This window comes from Phyllostomus discolor, chromosome X (genome assembly GCF_004126475.2).
Source record: "Phyllostomus discolor isolate MPI-MPIP mPhyDis1 chromosome X, mPhyDis1.pri.v3, whole genome shotgun sequence".
Taxonomy (NCBI): Eukaryota; Metazoa; Chordata; class Mammalia; order Chiroptera; family Phyllostomidae; genus Phyllostomus; species Phyllostomus discolor.
In genome coordinates this window covers 55,339,634-55,356,164 of record NC_050198.1, presented here as the reverse complement: position 1 = coordinate 55,356,164, position 16,531 = coordinate 55,339,634, and the positions used below count along the sequence as shown (strand labels likewise).

Sequence of the window (16,531 nt, the reverse complement as noted above, 5' to 3'; positions counted from 1 at the left end):
TCTATATTTATAATAAATATAGCTTTGTAGTTTTCTTGTGATGTTTTTGTCTGGTTTTAGTATCTGGGTAATATTGGCCTCATAGAATGAGTTGAGAAGTGTTCCTTCCTCTTCTATTTTTTGGAAGGGTTTAGTATAAATGCTTCTTTGAGCATTTGGAAAAACTTACCAGTGAAGCCACCTGGATCTGACCTTTATTTTTTTTTTTTGCAGTGGGGGGCAGGGGTTAATTACTAATTCAATATCTTTTTCTGTCATTGGCCTGTTCAGATTTTCTATCTTCTTAAGTCAGTTTTGATAGTCTGTATATGGCTAGAAATTTGTTCATTTCATATAGGTTATCTAATTTTTGGCATAAACTTATTCATTATCTTTCCTTATAATTAATTCTGTATCTGTAGAATCAGTAGCAATGGCCCTCTTCTCATTTCTGATTTTACTAATTTGAATGTTCTCTCTCTCTCTCTCTTTTTTTTTTTGGCTTGGTCTGTATAGCTAAATGTGTGTCAATTTCATTGATCTCTTCAAAACACCAACATTTATTTATTTATTTATTTATTTATTTATTTATTTATTATTCTATTACAGTTGTCCCAATTTTTCCCCCTCTGCCCTCTCTTCATCCCATCCCCCACTCCCACAGTCAATTCTCACACTGTTGTCCATGTCCATGGGCCATTCATACATGTTCTTTGACTATTCCCCTTCTTTCCATCATTATCTCCATCACCCTTTCCCTCTGGCCACTGTCAGTCTGATCCAAGTTTCCATTTCTCTGGTTCTATTTTGCTTGTTAGTTTATTTTGTTCATTAGAGTCCTCTTATAAGTGGAACCATGTGGTATTTGTCTTTCACTGAATGGCTTATTTCACTTAGCATAATATTCTCCAGTTCCATCCATGCAGTTGCAAAAGGTAGGAGTTCCTTCTTTCTTTCTGCTGGATAGTATTCCATTGTGTAAATGTACCACAGTTTTTTCATCCACTCATCTATACCAACTTTTAGACTCATTGATTTCTCTTATACTTTATACATTACTATTTATTTCCTTCTTTTTGCTTTGGATTTAGTTTGCTCTCCTTTTTCAAGTCTCTTAAAGTAGAGTCTAGGTTTTTGATGTGAAATCTTTCTCTTTTTTAATGTAGGCATTTACAGTTATAAATTTATCTGTAAGCACTAATTTAGCAAGATCCCATAAGTTTTGGTATGCTGTATCTTCATTTTCCTTCATCTCGATATATTTTCCCACTTCCCTTGTGATTTCTTCCTTGACCCATTGGTTAATTAGCAATGTTTAATTTCCATATGAATGCGAATGTCCCAAATTTTCTTGTTATTCCTTTCTAATTTAATTCTGTTGTGCTCAAAAAACATACTTGGTATGATTTCATTCCTTTCTAAATATATTGAGGCTTATTTTATGACCTAACATTAAAGATCTATCATGTGGTCTATCTTGGAGAAGATTCTGGGTGCAGTTGAGAAGAAGGTATACTCTGCTGCTGTTAGGTGTTATGTTGTATAGATTTTTTTGGTTGATAGTGTTGTTCAAGTTCTCTATTTCCTTATTCATCTTCTGCCTAGTTGTTCTATCCATTATTGAAAGTGGGGTATCAAAGTCTCCAACTATTGCTGTTGGATTGTGCTCTATTTTTAAGTGCCAGCATTATGCTTTTGTGGTGGCTGCAAGCTCTAGTGACAAGCAACACTGACACCTTGACCCTGGCAAACTTGAATTTGAAAGGTATTTTGAAGTTTTGTTTTCCAACACCTCGACCACCATGATGAATTATAGGGTAGTAGTTAAAAACATGGGCTTTGTGTTGCTTCAGACCTGGGTTCAAATCCAGACTCATTTATCACTCATTTGACCTTGGGTAAATCACATAATCAACTGGATCAGTTTCCTCTGTAAAACAGGGCTAATAACAGCACTTACCTCACTGGATTGTTGTAAGGATTAAATGGGATTATATCTGATGACCTTATCTTAAATCAGTGCTTATTTGCCACCTGTCAGATACTAAAGTGATTTGGCATTGTCTGAGTATATTCTCACAGATAACATGGGGAAGGGCCCTCAAAACAGAGTAAGAGAGGGACACCATTCAGAGATGAAGCATTTGATACAGAAAATCCTCAGAGGTACAGACAAACCATCATCAAAAGCTGTTGACAAGAACATTTTACTGCAGGTATGTGTAGCAGATAAGGTGGCCCTACATGAATACAGAGCAATAATGAGTTTTGAGGAATTATAACAGTATTCCTCCTGCCCTCTCTCCCCATATATGCACATCCCAGCATGCCTCTTACATGCTTTACACATTCAAATGCCCAGAATTCTACTAATAGAGCTCTATTCTTTTAGGTCCCTCCATTGACAGTCCTCTTTAAAGGGCAAATTCTCAGGCATTGTACATAGCCTATTTTACACTTTCCCGCTAAAGCAGTAGTAATTTGTCAGATTTATTTCCTTCTGCTAGAAGAGATCTAACATAACACAAGAGTAACAGAGCACTGGGGGGTTGGAAAGGTTCTGAAAAGGGTGGGGGCAGGGACAGTTCCAAGAATGACATAAAACAAATACCACTTATTTAAGTATACTTACAGCTGACTCTCAGAGCAGACCTATCTATGTAAGAGTCCACCCGTGCCCAGATACCAAGGTGTTTACTCCTACCCCACCTCACCTCAGGCCTCTTCCCATTTCAGAGGTGAAGAGGCTATTAGCAGCTCAGGCCATTCTCTTCTACTCACTCTACTTTCAGGGTCAGTAGCACCATGGGCAATTGAATCCCCTTCCCCTAATTCCTAGCAGCCATTTAAGACTGTCTTGGTACTTGCCACCCAACTTTGCATCAGAGACACAGTCCAGAGATCACAAGAGAACTAAGCCACAGTCTGCAGCACTAGGGCTCATCTGTTGATTCTCTTTCTGGGTTTAGATTACATGCACAGCGCCCACCGCCCTGTCACTGGGGGCCACCTGGGGAAAAAGGAGAGTAGTTATGTGGGCAGCATGGGCACCAGCCCCAGGAAGTCAAGCCGCTGCACGCCCTCACCTGCCGACTCTGAGCTTGTCAGCTTTTGCTACCTCCACATGCGGGAACAAAGAAAGGAGCAGGGAAGCCAGATGGATGTCAATGAGAATTTAATCTTCTTTGAGGAGCCCAGGCCCCGGACCAAATCTGACCCTACATCCAAAAGCTCTGGTCAAGGTCACAGTGTGGTCCCTGATGACTTTGATGCAGCCAGCCTGGACCATGAGCCTTGTGCCAGCAGGGCCCGGTCTTATACCTTGGACAATTCCCTTGGGGCTGAAGCCCTGAATTTCTACTGTGACTCTTGCAAAACCAAACTCCAGGAGCAGCTGGGTCCTCACAAAGGTGGGAGGCCCAGTTCCTCTCGTGACAATATAGTAGACTTGATGTCCCTCCCACCCCCCGGGAGTGAGGAGGAGGAAGAGGAGGGAGATGAGAGCACTTCACTGTTGCCTGCCATTGCTGCCCCACCTCCTGGTTTCCGAGACAACAGTTCTGATGAGGATGATTCCAAGCGCCGGGCTGTCCAGAGCCAAGAACAAGGACGCCATCTGCGTGGGCTACTGTATGATGAGATTCCGGTGACACTGATTGACAGCGTGCAGACCCGGACCGTCAGAGATCATGCCCAGGAGTTAGATGATGCCCTTGTGTCCACTCTGCAGGCTCTAGAAGCCCTGGCAGCCTCAGAGGATGGACCACACCCCCCAAGCCCACAGACTGCAGGTAACAGCCCATTCCTCCTCCCTCTTGCCTCTCCTTCCATGCAGGACCAGCAGCTGACATTGTTTTTTCCCAAGTAGAGATCAAAGTCACTGTATTGTGTCAGGGCAGCAGATGGGCCAGAGGTGGTTTAGATAGTATTGGGAGCAATGGTGCTATGGCAGGGGTCTACCGCTCAGCTCCAGGTAAAACTCTAGCTCTTGCCATTCTATCTCTGGAAATGTCTTGCAGATAGACCCCAGGGACTGGGGCTGTGACAGCTACAGAGGCAGGCCAGATTGGAGGATCAAAGCAAAATTGTGAGAGATATAGAAGACAGGCAAAGAACACCCAGCATGAACATGACTGGAAGAAAAATAAAACAACCCAGTAACCACCAAGTGACCTGGGATCAGGGGAGCCAGGAGTTTTCATTGCTCACAATAGAGGTTCTGCCTAGAGAATGGGCTCTCAACTAGATGCACCCAAGTCCTGGCTTCACTCATTTTCAGTGTGGCCCTAGCAAAACACTTACCCTCTCTGAGTCTCACCTTTGTCATCTTAAATGGGTTTGATAACAATAGTCATGTCTCATAGAGTTGTTCTGAGGTTTAAATGCAAATGAGGTTTAAATGAGGTTTGCCATTCAGGCAAAACACTTAAGCACTGACTAGCACATAGGAAGGACTCAATAAGTGGTAGCTATTATTATTAATTATTATTTGATGGGAAAACCATACAACATGCATGCTATTCTCTGTTCTACATACACATATATCCATCTTGTAGATAAACACACGTCAGACATGTACCCATAGTCATACATACATACCTCCATAAACATACACCTTAAAAAGAAGTAGTCAGTGATATAGCAATAGAAAAGGAATAGGGAGAAGTAAGGCATATGAAGAAGCACATGAGGTGGGAGAAAGTGTTGACAGAGAGGGTGAAGAAGTTGGAGTCAGTAGGAAACTGCCTGATCAGAGAGAGTACCAACTCCTACCTTTTCTGTATTTAGGACATCCTTGCTGTCAGGCAGCCCCTATGTGTTTGGCCCCCACAGCTGGCATTTCTCTTTGCTCAGAGTCTTGAGCTCTAAGCACTAGCTGCTCCCAGGCTAGAGGCCTATGTGGTAGCCAGAGGGAAGAAAAGCTCAGCTAAATGGCCTGGCCTCAACTACAAGAACTGTAGGAAGGCCTAACCAGATGAGGAGGGCCAGATAGAGAGAGACATCTATTTGCCAGCCCTTTCTTTTCAGGACAATTAACAAAAATGTCAAAAATATATTTCCTACTTGTGAAATCTAAAAATAGTGATGATTAGCATGTTGTTTTGCATGTTAATTTGCCATGAAACTGCCCAGATCTTCTCTGTGCCTCTTTTGTTCTCTTCTGGATTCTAGTCTCTCATAACCTCTCCCCAGCTTGCTTCTTGACCCCTCCCCTCAGTCCTCCCACCCCCAGCCCTGCAGTTCCCCCAGGTCTGACTAATTTTCCCCAGCTTGCAATACTGCTGGCTAATCTTGACCCCCATAAACTCTCTACATATGATTGGGAAAGGACTTTATCTCAGTTAAGTGCAGCAGGCCCTGTCCCTGTTCCTCCAGGTCTGATTGTGCTGGCCACAATCACCCCTGAATCATCGCTGGACTCAGGCCATGAAACCAACTCTTCAGAGCTCACAGACATGTCAGAGATGATGTCTGCCATGAAGCATCAGAACACCACCTACTTCCTGGCGCAGCACCTCAACAAAGACAGTCTCCTGGCCCGCAAAGACCTGCCTTTCCGGATCCAGAGCTGTGCAGCCCAGGCTGTTCTCACAGCCCCTTACACTCTTGGGCACCTGGATCCCAACCCATCCCTCCAGCCAGCTGTCACAGGCCAGAGTCCTGGCCCCACTGGTGCTCGGAGGAAGCTGCCCCAGTCAGAGGCCCAGTCACAGCAAGAGCGAACATACGCCCTGGCAGTGCACCCAGCACTGTCCCCACAGCTTAGTGAGCAGAAGAATCTGAGCCTGCTGTCCCCAGTTCCTGAGGACAAAGGGACTGGGCACACTAGGACAGGCCTAGAGATGTCTCTGAGGGCGGCCATGCCATCCTTCAGTGAAGAGCAGGTCTCTGAGCTAAGGGAGAACCTGCCAAAGGAGGTCAGGTTGAGCCCCAAGCTTATCCTGGACCCAAACAGCAGTGTGACCCCAGCGATCATCTCAGCTGCCCTACAGCAGGTGGTTCACAGTAAGAGTCTACCTGCCCCTGGCGGGGCCTTGGGCAATCCCTCCAGCAGTGGGGAAAGAAGGCTGGAGGCCAGCATGGGGAGGCCTGAGGCTAGTGTGGGAAGGCCGGAGGTCAGCATGATGAGCAGCAGTGCCAATAAGAATCTTAAATTCAAAATGAGTCCTAGTGCTCCAGAGATGCCATGGAATTCCCAGCAGCAACTGAGCCCACAGATCTCTTCCAGCCCCAGAACACTGACAGGCAGCCAGGCTGACAGCCTGCATCTTTCCCCACAAGAGGACAGGCTGCCTATTCAAAGTTTTCCTCCCAAAAGCTATCTTTCAAGAGCGAATCGAGAGTCAGTGAGCAAGCAAGCTACAGGTGAAGTGGCAGGCAAGGGTGGGCCAGACAGTGCTAAACCTTTGCTGCACAAGCAGGGCACTGGCTCCAGCCAAGGGGAGAAGGGGCAGCTGGAGAGCACACCCCAACGCAGCAAGCTTGAAGAGCCCAGCCTGGTTTCCCGAGCTGGCTACCCCATGGCTCTGCAGAGCCCCAGCTGCCAGCCACAAAGCCACAGCCACATCAGCCAGTCTCGAGACCAGAGCCCCAGCTGCCACCCTCAAGGTCAGAGCCCACTGAGGCCCCAAGTCACCAGCCGTCAGGTGAGCACCATGCCCTCTAGGAAGGTTGAAACAACCCTGGATGGAGCCCAAATGACCTCTGAAGGCCCCACAAAGTCCAAATCATCTCGAGGTCCTTTTCGGCTACGCAATTTATTTTCTGCCACCTTCCCAACCCGCCAGAAGAAGGAGACTGATGAGCGGCAGGCCCAGCTGCAAAAGGTAAAGCAGTATGAGCTGGAGTTCCTTGAGGAACTTCTAAAGCCACCAGGCCAGGGGGAGCTGCCGGGCACTGAGTATCTGCAACCCCCAGCACCAGGCCGCTGCAGCTGCCAGCTACGCAGCAGCCCCTTGCAGCAGGGGCCTGGCATGTCCCGTGAACAGAGACGCAGTTGTGATTGCAAGCGCATGTGCCGGGGGGGTTGGCCACAGGTGCCCCAGACACCATTGCCTGGCCTCCAAGGGAGGGAGAAGGACAAGGTCTTGCCTACCCAGAGGCAGCCAGAAGCAGGCCCAGACTTGAGCCTCAGCAGTCCCACCAATGTCCAGCGCATCCGTTCCACCAGCCTGGAATCCCGAGAGTGCCGATCAGATCCTGAAAGTGGTGTTTCGTGCCTGACCACATGTGCCTCGGGAGGCGAGTGTCTGGGAGCTCCCAACTACAGGAAACTGATGCACCACTACAGTATCAGTGAGCTGGACCAGGGTGACAGGGCCTCACTGACCTTGGATGTCTATCCACACCCACCCCTGGGCATGCTACCCAGGGAGTCCAAGGAGGTAGAGGCAGGCCTCCCCCTTGGCTTAGGTCTGAAAAGCAAGCGTCTGGAGTCACCAACCCTGGGAGACCCTTCATATGTCCAAGTTGCCCCTGAGACCAAAGGCCCCAGACAGATGGCTGTGTTTTCACTGCCAGAAGAGGTATACCGGAAGCCCAACGAGTTGGACGAGGACAGTGAAAGCAGCAAGTGCTGCTCTATCCGTTACTGCTTCTACTACCGCAAATGCGACATGGCAGATGATGCCAGCGATGGCAAGGATGAGCTCTCCTACTCCATCCCCATGAAGATCCTACCTGGCATGAAGCTGGATGAGAAGGTGGTACCTGTAGTGAGCAGGACCCTCCAGGTGCTAGATGCCACCACTTGCAGCAGCAGCAGCAACCCTGAGGCCTCCCACACCCAGGAGATTGACCTTCGGGTGTCCACCTTCGAGGGGAGCCTGGCCAAGATCAATGCCCTGCGGGCCCATGCATATGGCCTACCTGACGGTTTCCTGGCTGCCCGGCTGGACACAAATGAGCTGCTGACAGTGCTGCGGCAGTGTGTGTCCAGCCCTGAGGCCCGCGCTCCCAAGCCCTATGTCTCCCAGATATCTGAGTACAAACTCGAGCTGGCTCTGAAGTTCAAGGAGCTCCGGGCTTCCTGCCGCCGAGTGGCCAATGTGGACAAAAGCCCAACTCACATGCTGGCAGCTATCACGGGCAGCTTCCAGGTGCTGAGCAGCCTCATTGAGACTTTTGTGCGGCTGGTGTTCATCGTGCGCTCTGAGGCACAGCGCCAAGAGCTGTTAGCCAAGGTAGAAGAGGTGGTGAGGAACTACACCTTTCTGCTGCGTGCTGCTGAGGAGTCCACTGCCCGGAATCTTAAGCAGCAGCAGCAGCAGCAGCAGCAGCAGCAGCAGCAGCAGCAGCAGCAACAACAACAACAACAGCTGCAGCAGGCAGCAACAGCTGTAGGGGTGGCCATGGGGCATCCACCAGGATCCCCAACTTCAGCGACTGTTATGAGCACATTCACCCACTCCTTAAAAACCCTTATTAAGTAGGGTATCTGCCCAGGCCTCCCCCCTACCCTAGTCTTAGCACCAGCTAAGCTTTGAGCTTTGTGGTCCTTGCATTCTGTGGTGAGTGTATGTGTCTGCTGGGCCTATAAGGGGCTAAGAGCTCTCAGTCTCCAGGGAGCAAAAACCTCTCTGCATCAAGGCTATACCTGAAGTCTTCTGCCTGCTGCTGCCCTGGGTATTCTTACTCCTTCCCTGGCCTTTTGGTGTCACTGTGAGGGCCAAGGCCCCCCATCACTACGTCCTCTGCAGAGCTGTGTTTTATCTCTTCTCTAGGGCTGAGAGCTGACATCAGGCTCACTTCTTGCTCCATTTTTGGCATGAGGAAGCCAGGGCCTGAAGCAGGCCAGCCAGATGGCCTTGAGCTTGTTCTGATATCTATTCCCCTCCAGGGAGCAGTGGCAGTAGCAGCAGGTCACTGTGCCAAGTGGAGAGGAAAGGGTACTCTGTCTAGGTATGCCCATCTACCCTGGGCTCACACTCACTTCACAGAAGCCACCCCAGAGGGCTCATGCCCTGGTGGTAGTCCTGCAGGAAACAGCCACACAGGGCTGTTTGCAGCCAGCCCAACAGCTGGCAGACTTGGGAGCCCTCGCCCCCTAGGCCTAGTAGCTCCACACCAGCCATCCTCAAAGTGTCCTGTCCCTCACTAATGGGCAGGGCAGCTCAGTCCACTAGGGAGCAAGCATCTGGGATCATCCCACTCATTCTACTCATTCTAGTTAAGGTACCTGGTGAAAATGTCCGCCCTGGGGAGACCCAGCACAGGCCTCAAAAACTGCCTGGCCCAGCATAGTGCAGGGGCTGTGGCTGCAGGCATGTGGCTCCTCTCTTAATATCTGTACCAGACAGACTGTCCTTAGGAGTCCACTTAGCTACAGATTGGGGATGGGGGGTGGGGGGAGGGGGCAAGGGGTTTGGGGATGGGGGTATTGATGACTATATCTTAAACTGCTGGAAGCTAGTGTGATATGTTAATCCTGAGTATATGCTTTTGGCTGTGTATTGACCCTGTGGATTTGTCTCTCTAAGAAAAGAAGCTGAGCGCCTTACCAAGTGCAGTCCTGCACCCCCCACCCTCTCTCTCCCCCTCTCCCTCTCCCCAGAGTCATCTGGAAGGGAATTCACACTGTTTAGCATCTCCCTTGACACACATCTACTGCTGCCGTCACCGCCCCCCTACGACCTTCCTGGGAGTGAAGACACGGAGTCCCTACCAATTGCCCCATTGTAGGGAACAAAGAAAGCCAATGTTCTGTATAGATTGCTTCTCATTCACCTCTCCATACCTCCCCATTTCCCACATGCTCATACCCTGTGTCTGCCTCTCATCATCATTACATGAGATACCCATGTGAAATTTCCCATTCTTACATGAGTTTTATAAAGATGTACACTGTGCTTAATCCCTACCCATCCTTGGTATCCCCTAGTGCAATAAAGCCCCCCTGAGTGGTGATTCCTCCCAACAAGGATTACAGGACCTCCTTCTATAGAAGCCAGCCTCCCCCTTCCTTGTCTCTCCTCCCACAGGACCAAGTTATTTAATGGGCCAGAGATGCAACCAGTGGGGAACCGTTTCCCTCTTGACCATTGCAAGTGTGAGTGCTGATGTGGTCTTCCTCTGCTCCCAACTTCTTAATCCTGCACCTTCGCCACTCAGGCCCTGCTTGTATCATTCTACCACCATCCTTCACCTCTCCCTCCGCCTCATGGAGAGGATACATTTTCTAATGTCTGTATATAGTATATATACTACATAAAATATAAATTATATATACTAATTTATGTCTTGTTTTTCAAACAAGAATGATTAAATCTATTCATCTTACTATCCCAATAAGCCTTGGTGGTGCCTCTTTGTCGGTGTTCTTGTATCCTTGAATTGTTGGTTGGCAGCAGCACTCTGAGCGTTTTCCCTGCGTCTCTCTCCTCCCATCTACCTGGGATCCTGTGGGTGATGACAGCTAAGGATGCTGTTCCTTCCACTTCCCCTCTGCTCCTCTTAGAAGCCTCTTGTTGGTCACAGGAGTTGTATACTGTCTACTTCTTTCTCTTTCCCCTGGCTCTCCTGGCCACCATGGCTGTGACCTCAGAGCTGAAGAGGGTAGGGGTGGAGTGGAGGCAGAATATGCTCTGTGCCTAGTTCATTGGATGGCCTGGGAGACAGGGGACAGGGTTTTAGGCCAGCTCTCAGGATGGAATTAGGAAATGGGGCACCTCTCCCATTGAATGGTGCCCCGTCACCTCAGAGTATAGCCCAACTGCCTTATGGTTTAGGTTAGCAAATCCCTTGCAACAACTGCTGGAAATTTATTGGGTGGATAAGAGAGAAGCAACAGGACCCTAGGCAGGGCTGACCTCTCCATCTTTTCAGCAAGTAACCTAATGGTGAGAAATGATTTTGTTTCTCAGTTGTTTTATTTCTTTCTGGTAATCTCAGGTCCCTACTAGCCTATGAGGTGCATTTGTGCCAACTAAAAAAGGTTTCTCCCTGCTGAATGCTGCTACTCCAAATGATGCATTAGGAAAAAGAAAACCACCTTCTGGGTGATGTTAGCTCTGCAGGCACATGGCTTGGTCATTTCAGCTCCACCTAGCCCTGCTAGCCTCATTAGCCTGGTGCACATAATACACAACCATGTATAGTGGCCCTGATTAGTCGTTCCCTCCCAAAGATTGAGCACAGAATTTTTTCATGTCTGCAAAAGTTGTGGCTAAAACAGTAAGGAAGCAAAACACAGAGGAGTGAGAGACAGTGTAGTCAGGCTAGGCTGCTTTGTGTGTTCCCCCAACACCAAACCGGAGCTCCACTGTGCATGCAGGAGGCCACCAGCGGTGACAGGCTTAGCCTTGGTGGCAGAGCTCTTCTGGCAACTGCCCGCCAGGGATCCTGTCTGGCTCAAGTGAAAGGCAGTGCCAGTATACAGTGAGGCCTGCTGCTCTTCAAAATCACCTGACTGGACAGTCCAGACACTTGGGCCCCCTTTGGCCCTGTAATACACTGGTAGCTCACTACAGTCAGAAAGCATGTGTATTTGGTTCTATACCTGGGTACATACCCATACAGAACCTGGCACATAGTAGGTCTTCAATAAGTATTTGTTAAATGAATGAGTGTTGAATTGAGATGATGGTCATGAGAGAACCCTCCCAGGCCTTTGTACCTTCTCTGAGCCCTTTCTTCTCTGGGAATGGTTAATCCAGAGCAGTGCAGTTGGACAAGTCCAGGCAGGCTGCTACCTCCTATCAAAGGATAAGGAGTTGGGTCCATCATTCAACATCCTGCTGACTCAGCTGTATTTTACCAATAACTTTCACAAAACTTCAGAAACTCTCCTGAGGTAACTGACCAGTGGTCTCCTTTTCTGTGGACCCAGAGTAATTATCTTCAATAGCCAGGAATACTGGGAGAGGCCATTTTTCTACCAGCATCTTCCAAATGCCCTCTTTGGTCTGAGCCAGAGCCTGAAGTGGATGCTCCCTGGCCATCCCATACCAGACACCAGCCCCCAGAGCCTGATGCATGCCTTTCTTATTTCAACCAATAAAGGGTGATGGGTCCATGCTATTGGAATGGGCCCGGGATGCCTGTGGTGCTGGCACAGTCACATTTTTTCAAGTTGTTGTCAAGGTACTGTGAATAATAGGCAGTTTCATCAGCAATGAATTAAAAGGACCTGCCTCAGCCAGAACATTTCCTGCTAAAGGGGCATGAAGCGGGGGCGGGAGGGGGGATCAGCTGCCAGTATGGGGAAGGGGCATGAAGTTATGTCTTAGGCTTTAATTCCTCCAAGCAGCCGCTAGGATGGGATTAATAACTGCATCCCATTCCCCATCCTGTAGGCTGGAAGCCAGACTGTGTGTGAGAAGAAGGAGGTCCTCCATGGAGTGCAAAGAAATGATCTCTGAGGGTTCAGTCCTGGGCCCTGGCAAAATGTCCTGGACTCCAGGTGGGTCTCTTGGTTCCAATGCCTTATCCTCCTGGAAGCCACTGTTAAGTGAAAATTATGGAAGCCCACCTCTACACAGGAACAAAACCACTTATTTAACTTCAGTGTATCTAGCTACTCCTTTCCATCCATGCCCACATAGCCACATTTCCAGTCCTTGGGTGCTTTCCACATTCCCAGCATCATGGGGATGTGCTCCAGTGCCCACACTGACATTTCCAGCTTCAAGTTGTGGACATACCACTTAGGAATGAGCTCAGTTTTAGCTTCCCTGCCCTCTTATCATGGTGTCTATGTTTCCCTCTCGGTGGTGATTCCTCATTCTTATTTTCATGGCTTTGGCTAAAAGGAATATGCATTTGTACTGTGTTGGGAGCCTTCCACAACACAGAAAAGTTTATCCCTACCCTGAAATGAGCAAAACCAACTGTGTGTGAGTACTTACCATATGTCAGGCACTGTGTTAAGAACTTTACATTCCTTGGCCAAGTAGCTCAGTTGGTTAGAGTGTCATCCCAATGCACCAAGGTTCAATCTCTGGTCAAGGCACATACAAGAATCAACTAATGAATGCATAAATAAGTGGAACAACAAATCAATGTTTCTCTCTCTCTCTCTCTCTCTCTCTCTCTCTCTCTCTCTCTCTCTCTCTTTCTCTCTAATAAATAAATAAAAATTAAAAAAAAAAGAATTTTATATGCATGATCTCATTTTATCTTCCTAACAGTCCTTTGAGAGATGTACTGTGATCATATCTACTTCTCAGAGGAGAAAACTAAAACCTAGAGAGGTTAAGTCCCTAGCCCAAGGTCACACAACTGGTAAGTTTTCAAGCCCATCCCAGACTTTGAACTGCTACTGCACAGTATTCAGTCCAGCACCAACTTTGAAGCACTTCCTCCTGGAAACATGCATCGATGCAGCCACACTCATGATAAGATGACCTGTAATTGTTGCTTCAGGTCCAGGAAGCAGGTGGGTTGTAACAGGTCACTGATAATGTTGGGGTGTGAGGCACGGGATACCGCAAGCCCACCTGAATGCCCCCCCACCCACACACACCTCTCTCCACTGGACTTCCCTAGTGCCACACACATCTTGGACCCAGGGGTGAAGCAGTATATGTGCATGGAGTTTGTGAGTATGGTATTTGCATCCATAAAGCCACCATCAAAAGTATGCCCCTCCATACCACTCTCCTCACGCTGGGGTCTAAGTCTCCCAGGGAGCATGGTAGTGTACCAGCAGAAACAAAAAGCCATGGTTATGATGTGGCCCATACTCCTGATGTATTTTCATTTTTCTCAAAGATTTGTAAGGACACTATTATGAAGATGATACATTAAATATTTATATGTAAAAATATAAAGAGGAATGCAGAAATTGCCTTCCATATAAAGCATACATATCACTTTAAAAACACTTGAAACTCCTAACTGATACATCTGGCTACATTCCCATACCCACTTGTTCAGCATCCAGGTTCACTATCTTCAGATGTGCTTTGGTAGAAATGTGGGACAACCCAAGGTCTATCATATGAGCTCTTAGGAAATGACTTTAAACTCCAAAGTATTAGTCAGTATCTCTATGACAGCTGTAGAGTTCAATCTACTGTACTAGTGATTGCATCCTACTTGCATCCCATTCCCACCCTAGCAGTTTGCCAAATTATGGCTGTATGCTCAAGGCAGCAGGAGAAATGATTTTCAAAGACCTTTAGGGGAGAGAGTTCAGCTCCCAGGATTATGGCAGAATGGCTTAAAAAGCAAAATTGGCTTTGGTTTCCAATCTCTGGTTACCTTTCCGACCTCTTTTTCACCAGGACATCCTGGATCCTTATATATTCCTCTGCCTTCTCAATGCCCTATATGGTGACAACCCTCTAGGCCTGCCCTTCTTTCAAAATAACCTCTTCTCCTTTTCCTTGCCTCAAGCAAAAAAAAAAAAACTGACTGATAATATGGGTGTATGTTAGTTTTTCAGTCATCTGATTAACAAATAAAGCAATTAGTGTTGTGACAAAGGGTTTCCTGAAAAGTTAGACGTAGTCTTATCCAATACATAATTCAAGGAATCTGATCTTTTAATTGGTGTACATGCAGTGTGACCTTGGTAACATGGCTGTTGAAAATCCCTTTTTTCAATTATGGTATTAGGCCAATGGGGAGTACCCAAGCCATTGAGGTAATATGCCTTCTTTGCCTCTTTCTAGGACCCTAATTACTCCATCCCCATGCCCTCCTTTCCTCATATAAATTTTAGGATAAATATTTAACATGGGCAAACTGTTTGCAGTTTCTTTGAAGTAACAATTCCTGCTTCTTAGTAGGAATTATAGATCAAACAAGATATATGACAATGACAGGACTCTTGGCCACCAAGGGCTGGAATTGGTAGGAAAGTGAGAACCAGGAGCTTTTTAATTGGGCATAACAACAATGTACAATGACCCTAGGAATATGAAAAAAAAATGTAAAGAACCAAATAGAAAACAGATTTTCCCTCTGCTGAACAATGGAGAGACTGCAATTTCACTTGCAGTTTCTGCACCCCTGAGCCCATGCTAGCTTGGCTGTGTAACAAAGCTGCAAGCATAAGCCCTACACAAGGGTTTTTGTTCTACTTGCAGCTCTTCCAAGAACTAGCTGTAGCTGTATGACCTGGAGCATTCATTTCCCCTCTCTGAGAATCAGTTTCTTGCTACATAAAATGATTGGGTTGAACTAGAGGGCCTATTAGCTTTTTTTAAAGGCACATTTTCTTTACATTCTTTAAGGATTTTTTAAACACAGGCAAGTAGTTTTATCATCACCCAAACACTACTCAGTCAGTAATTAAACTGGGAGAACTCACCAGCTCATGAAAGTTAAACACCAGAACAAACCACGAAGTCCACCTGGCCCAGCAGTTTTCATCTAATCCCCTTCTGTAGGGGTGGGGGGAGGTGAGGCTGAAATCTGCCATCTCTTAAATTCCTAGATGATTCTAGCCCCCTGGGACACTGACCTTGTACAGTAGTCTACATTCACAGGAAACCAACTCATGGGAGCCCTAGAAAAATGAAATGTATCCAAAGAGTTCAGCTACGTCTTGCTTATTAAGGTAAAAGAAGCAAACTTTTTCTTTCTTAGATAAATCTTCTGAAACAGGACTTGTCATAAGATACAGTTATGTTAATAAAATCATGACTCACATATGTGTCCTTTGCTCTTTCAAAGGAAAGCTGAATCCTTTTCAAAAGCCATTGACTCACCTCCTAATTTATCTTCAGTGTCAATCCAGATTTCAAGTCAAATCCTTAAGCATGTAAAATGCATCCACTCCAAGGCTGGGTCTGTGCTAGAGGGTGGGGGAGGCAGATAACTGGTCTCTACCCTCAAAAGAGCTTACATGCTTGCTGAAGACAGAGAACATGATTTTGGCAATCAAGGGCCCAATGGAAGGGACAACTAAGCTGGTGAGCTGGATGTGGGCTGCAGTACATCAGGCAGTCTCTACAAATGTGATACATTTTGTGGTGGCCTTTGAAATGCCTCTGATATGCTTACAAAAGCGAAACACCCACAATCACTTTGGCATTGAACTCCTGTTGGCTGAAAAAGTGAAGGTTGGGCTATGAACAATGAGGACAGGTCACACAAGCTTGGAGAGGGAAAACTCAGACATAGGCAGGAGACTGAAAAGAGAAAATGTCTCAACAAATGTTAATATCCAGAAGGAGCAGGAAAAGTTGTCTGAAGATGACAAAGAGGTACAGCCAGTTAAAGGTGATGCTAGAAGAAGCCTACTGCACTGGGATTGAAGTGGCAGGCCCAGCAAAGGGAGATTTTGCTGCAACTACTGTACTTTCTAGAGCTGCATGGAGTGGGAAGAGAGAAGGAAGACTTCTTTCTCTGCTGTTCTGGTAGTCATTTACAAGTCTGTAAAGCGTTTTGAGGAAAAGGGCCATGTTTTATTCACTCCTATAATCTGAAGGCTAAGCACTGTGCTTTGCCCATAGTTGCTGCCCTAGAAATGCCTATAGGAAAAACGAGTGATTAAACAAATGGATGAATTTAGACTATCCTATGAGGTAGGGGGGTGAAGGTAACCCTTCCAATGTTGAGGGTGTTTTAAAAATTCTCCCAGTGGCCCTGAGCTCTGTAGGTA

General features: G+C 47.0%; 1 protein-coding gene across 5 annotated transcripts in view; it reads left to right on the top strand.

Moving 5' to 3' along the window:
- Positions 1–10,202, top strand: part of FRMPD3 (FERM and PDZ domain containing 3) — a 116,494-nt gene extending 106,292 nt beyond the window's left edge. For all 5 annotated transcript variants that reach the window (XM_036017125.1, XM_036017126.1, XM_028522987.2 and 2 more), the window contains 2 exons: positions 2,949–3,770; positions 5,356–10,202. In XM_036017125.1, coding sequence (XP_035873018.1) covers positions 2,949–3,770; positions 5,356–8,411 — 3,878 coding nt within the window. In that variant the 3' untranslated portion in view covers positions 8,412–10,202. The remainder of the gene's footprint in view (positions 1–2,948; positions 3,771–5,355) is intronic.
- Positions 10,203–16,531: the final 6,329 nt, after the last annotated feature.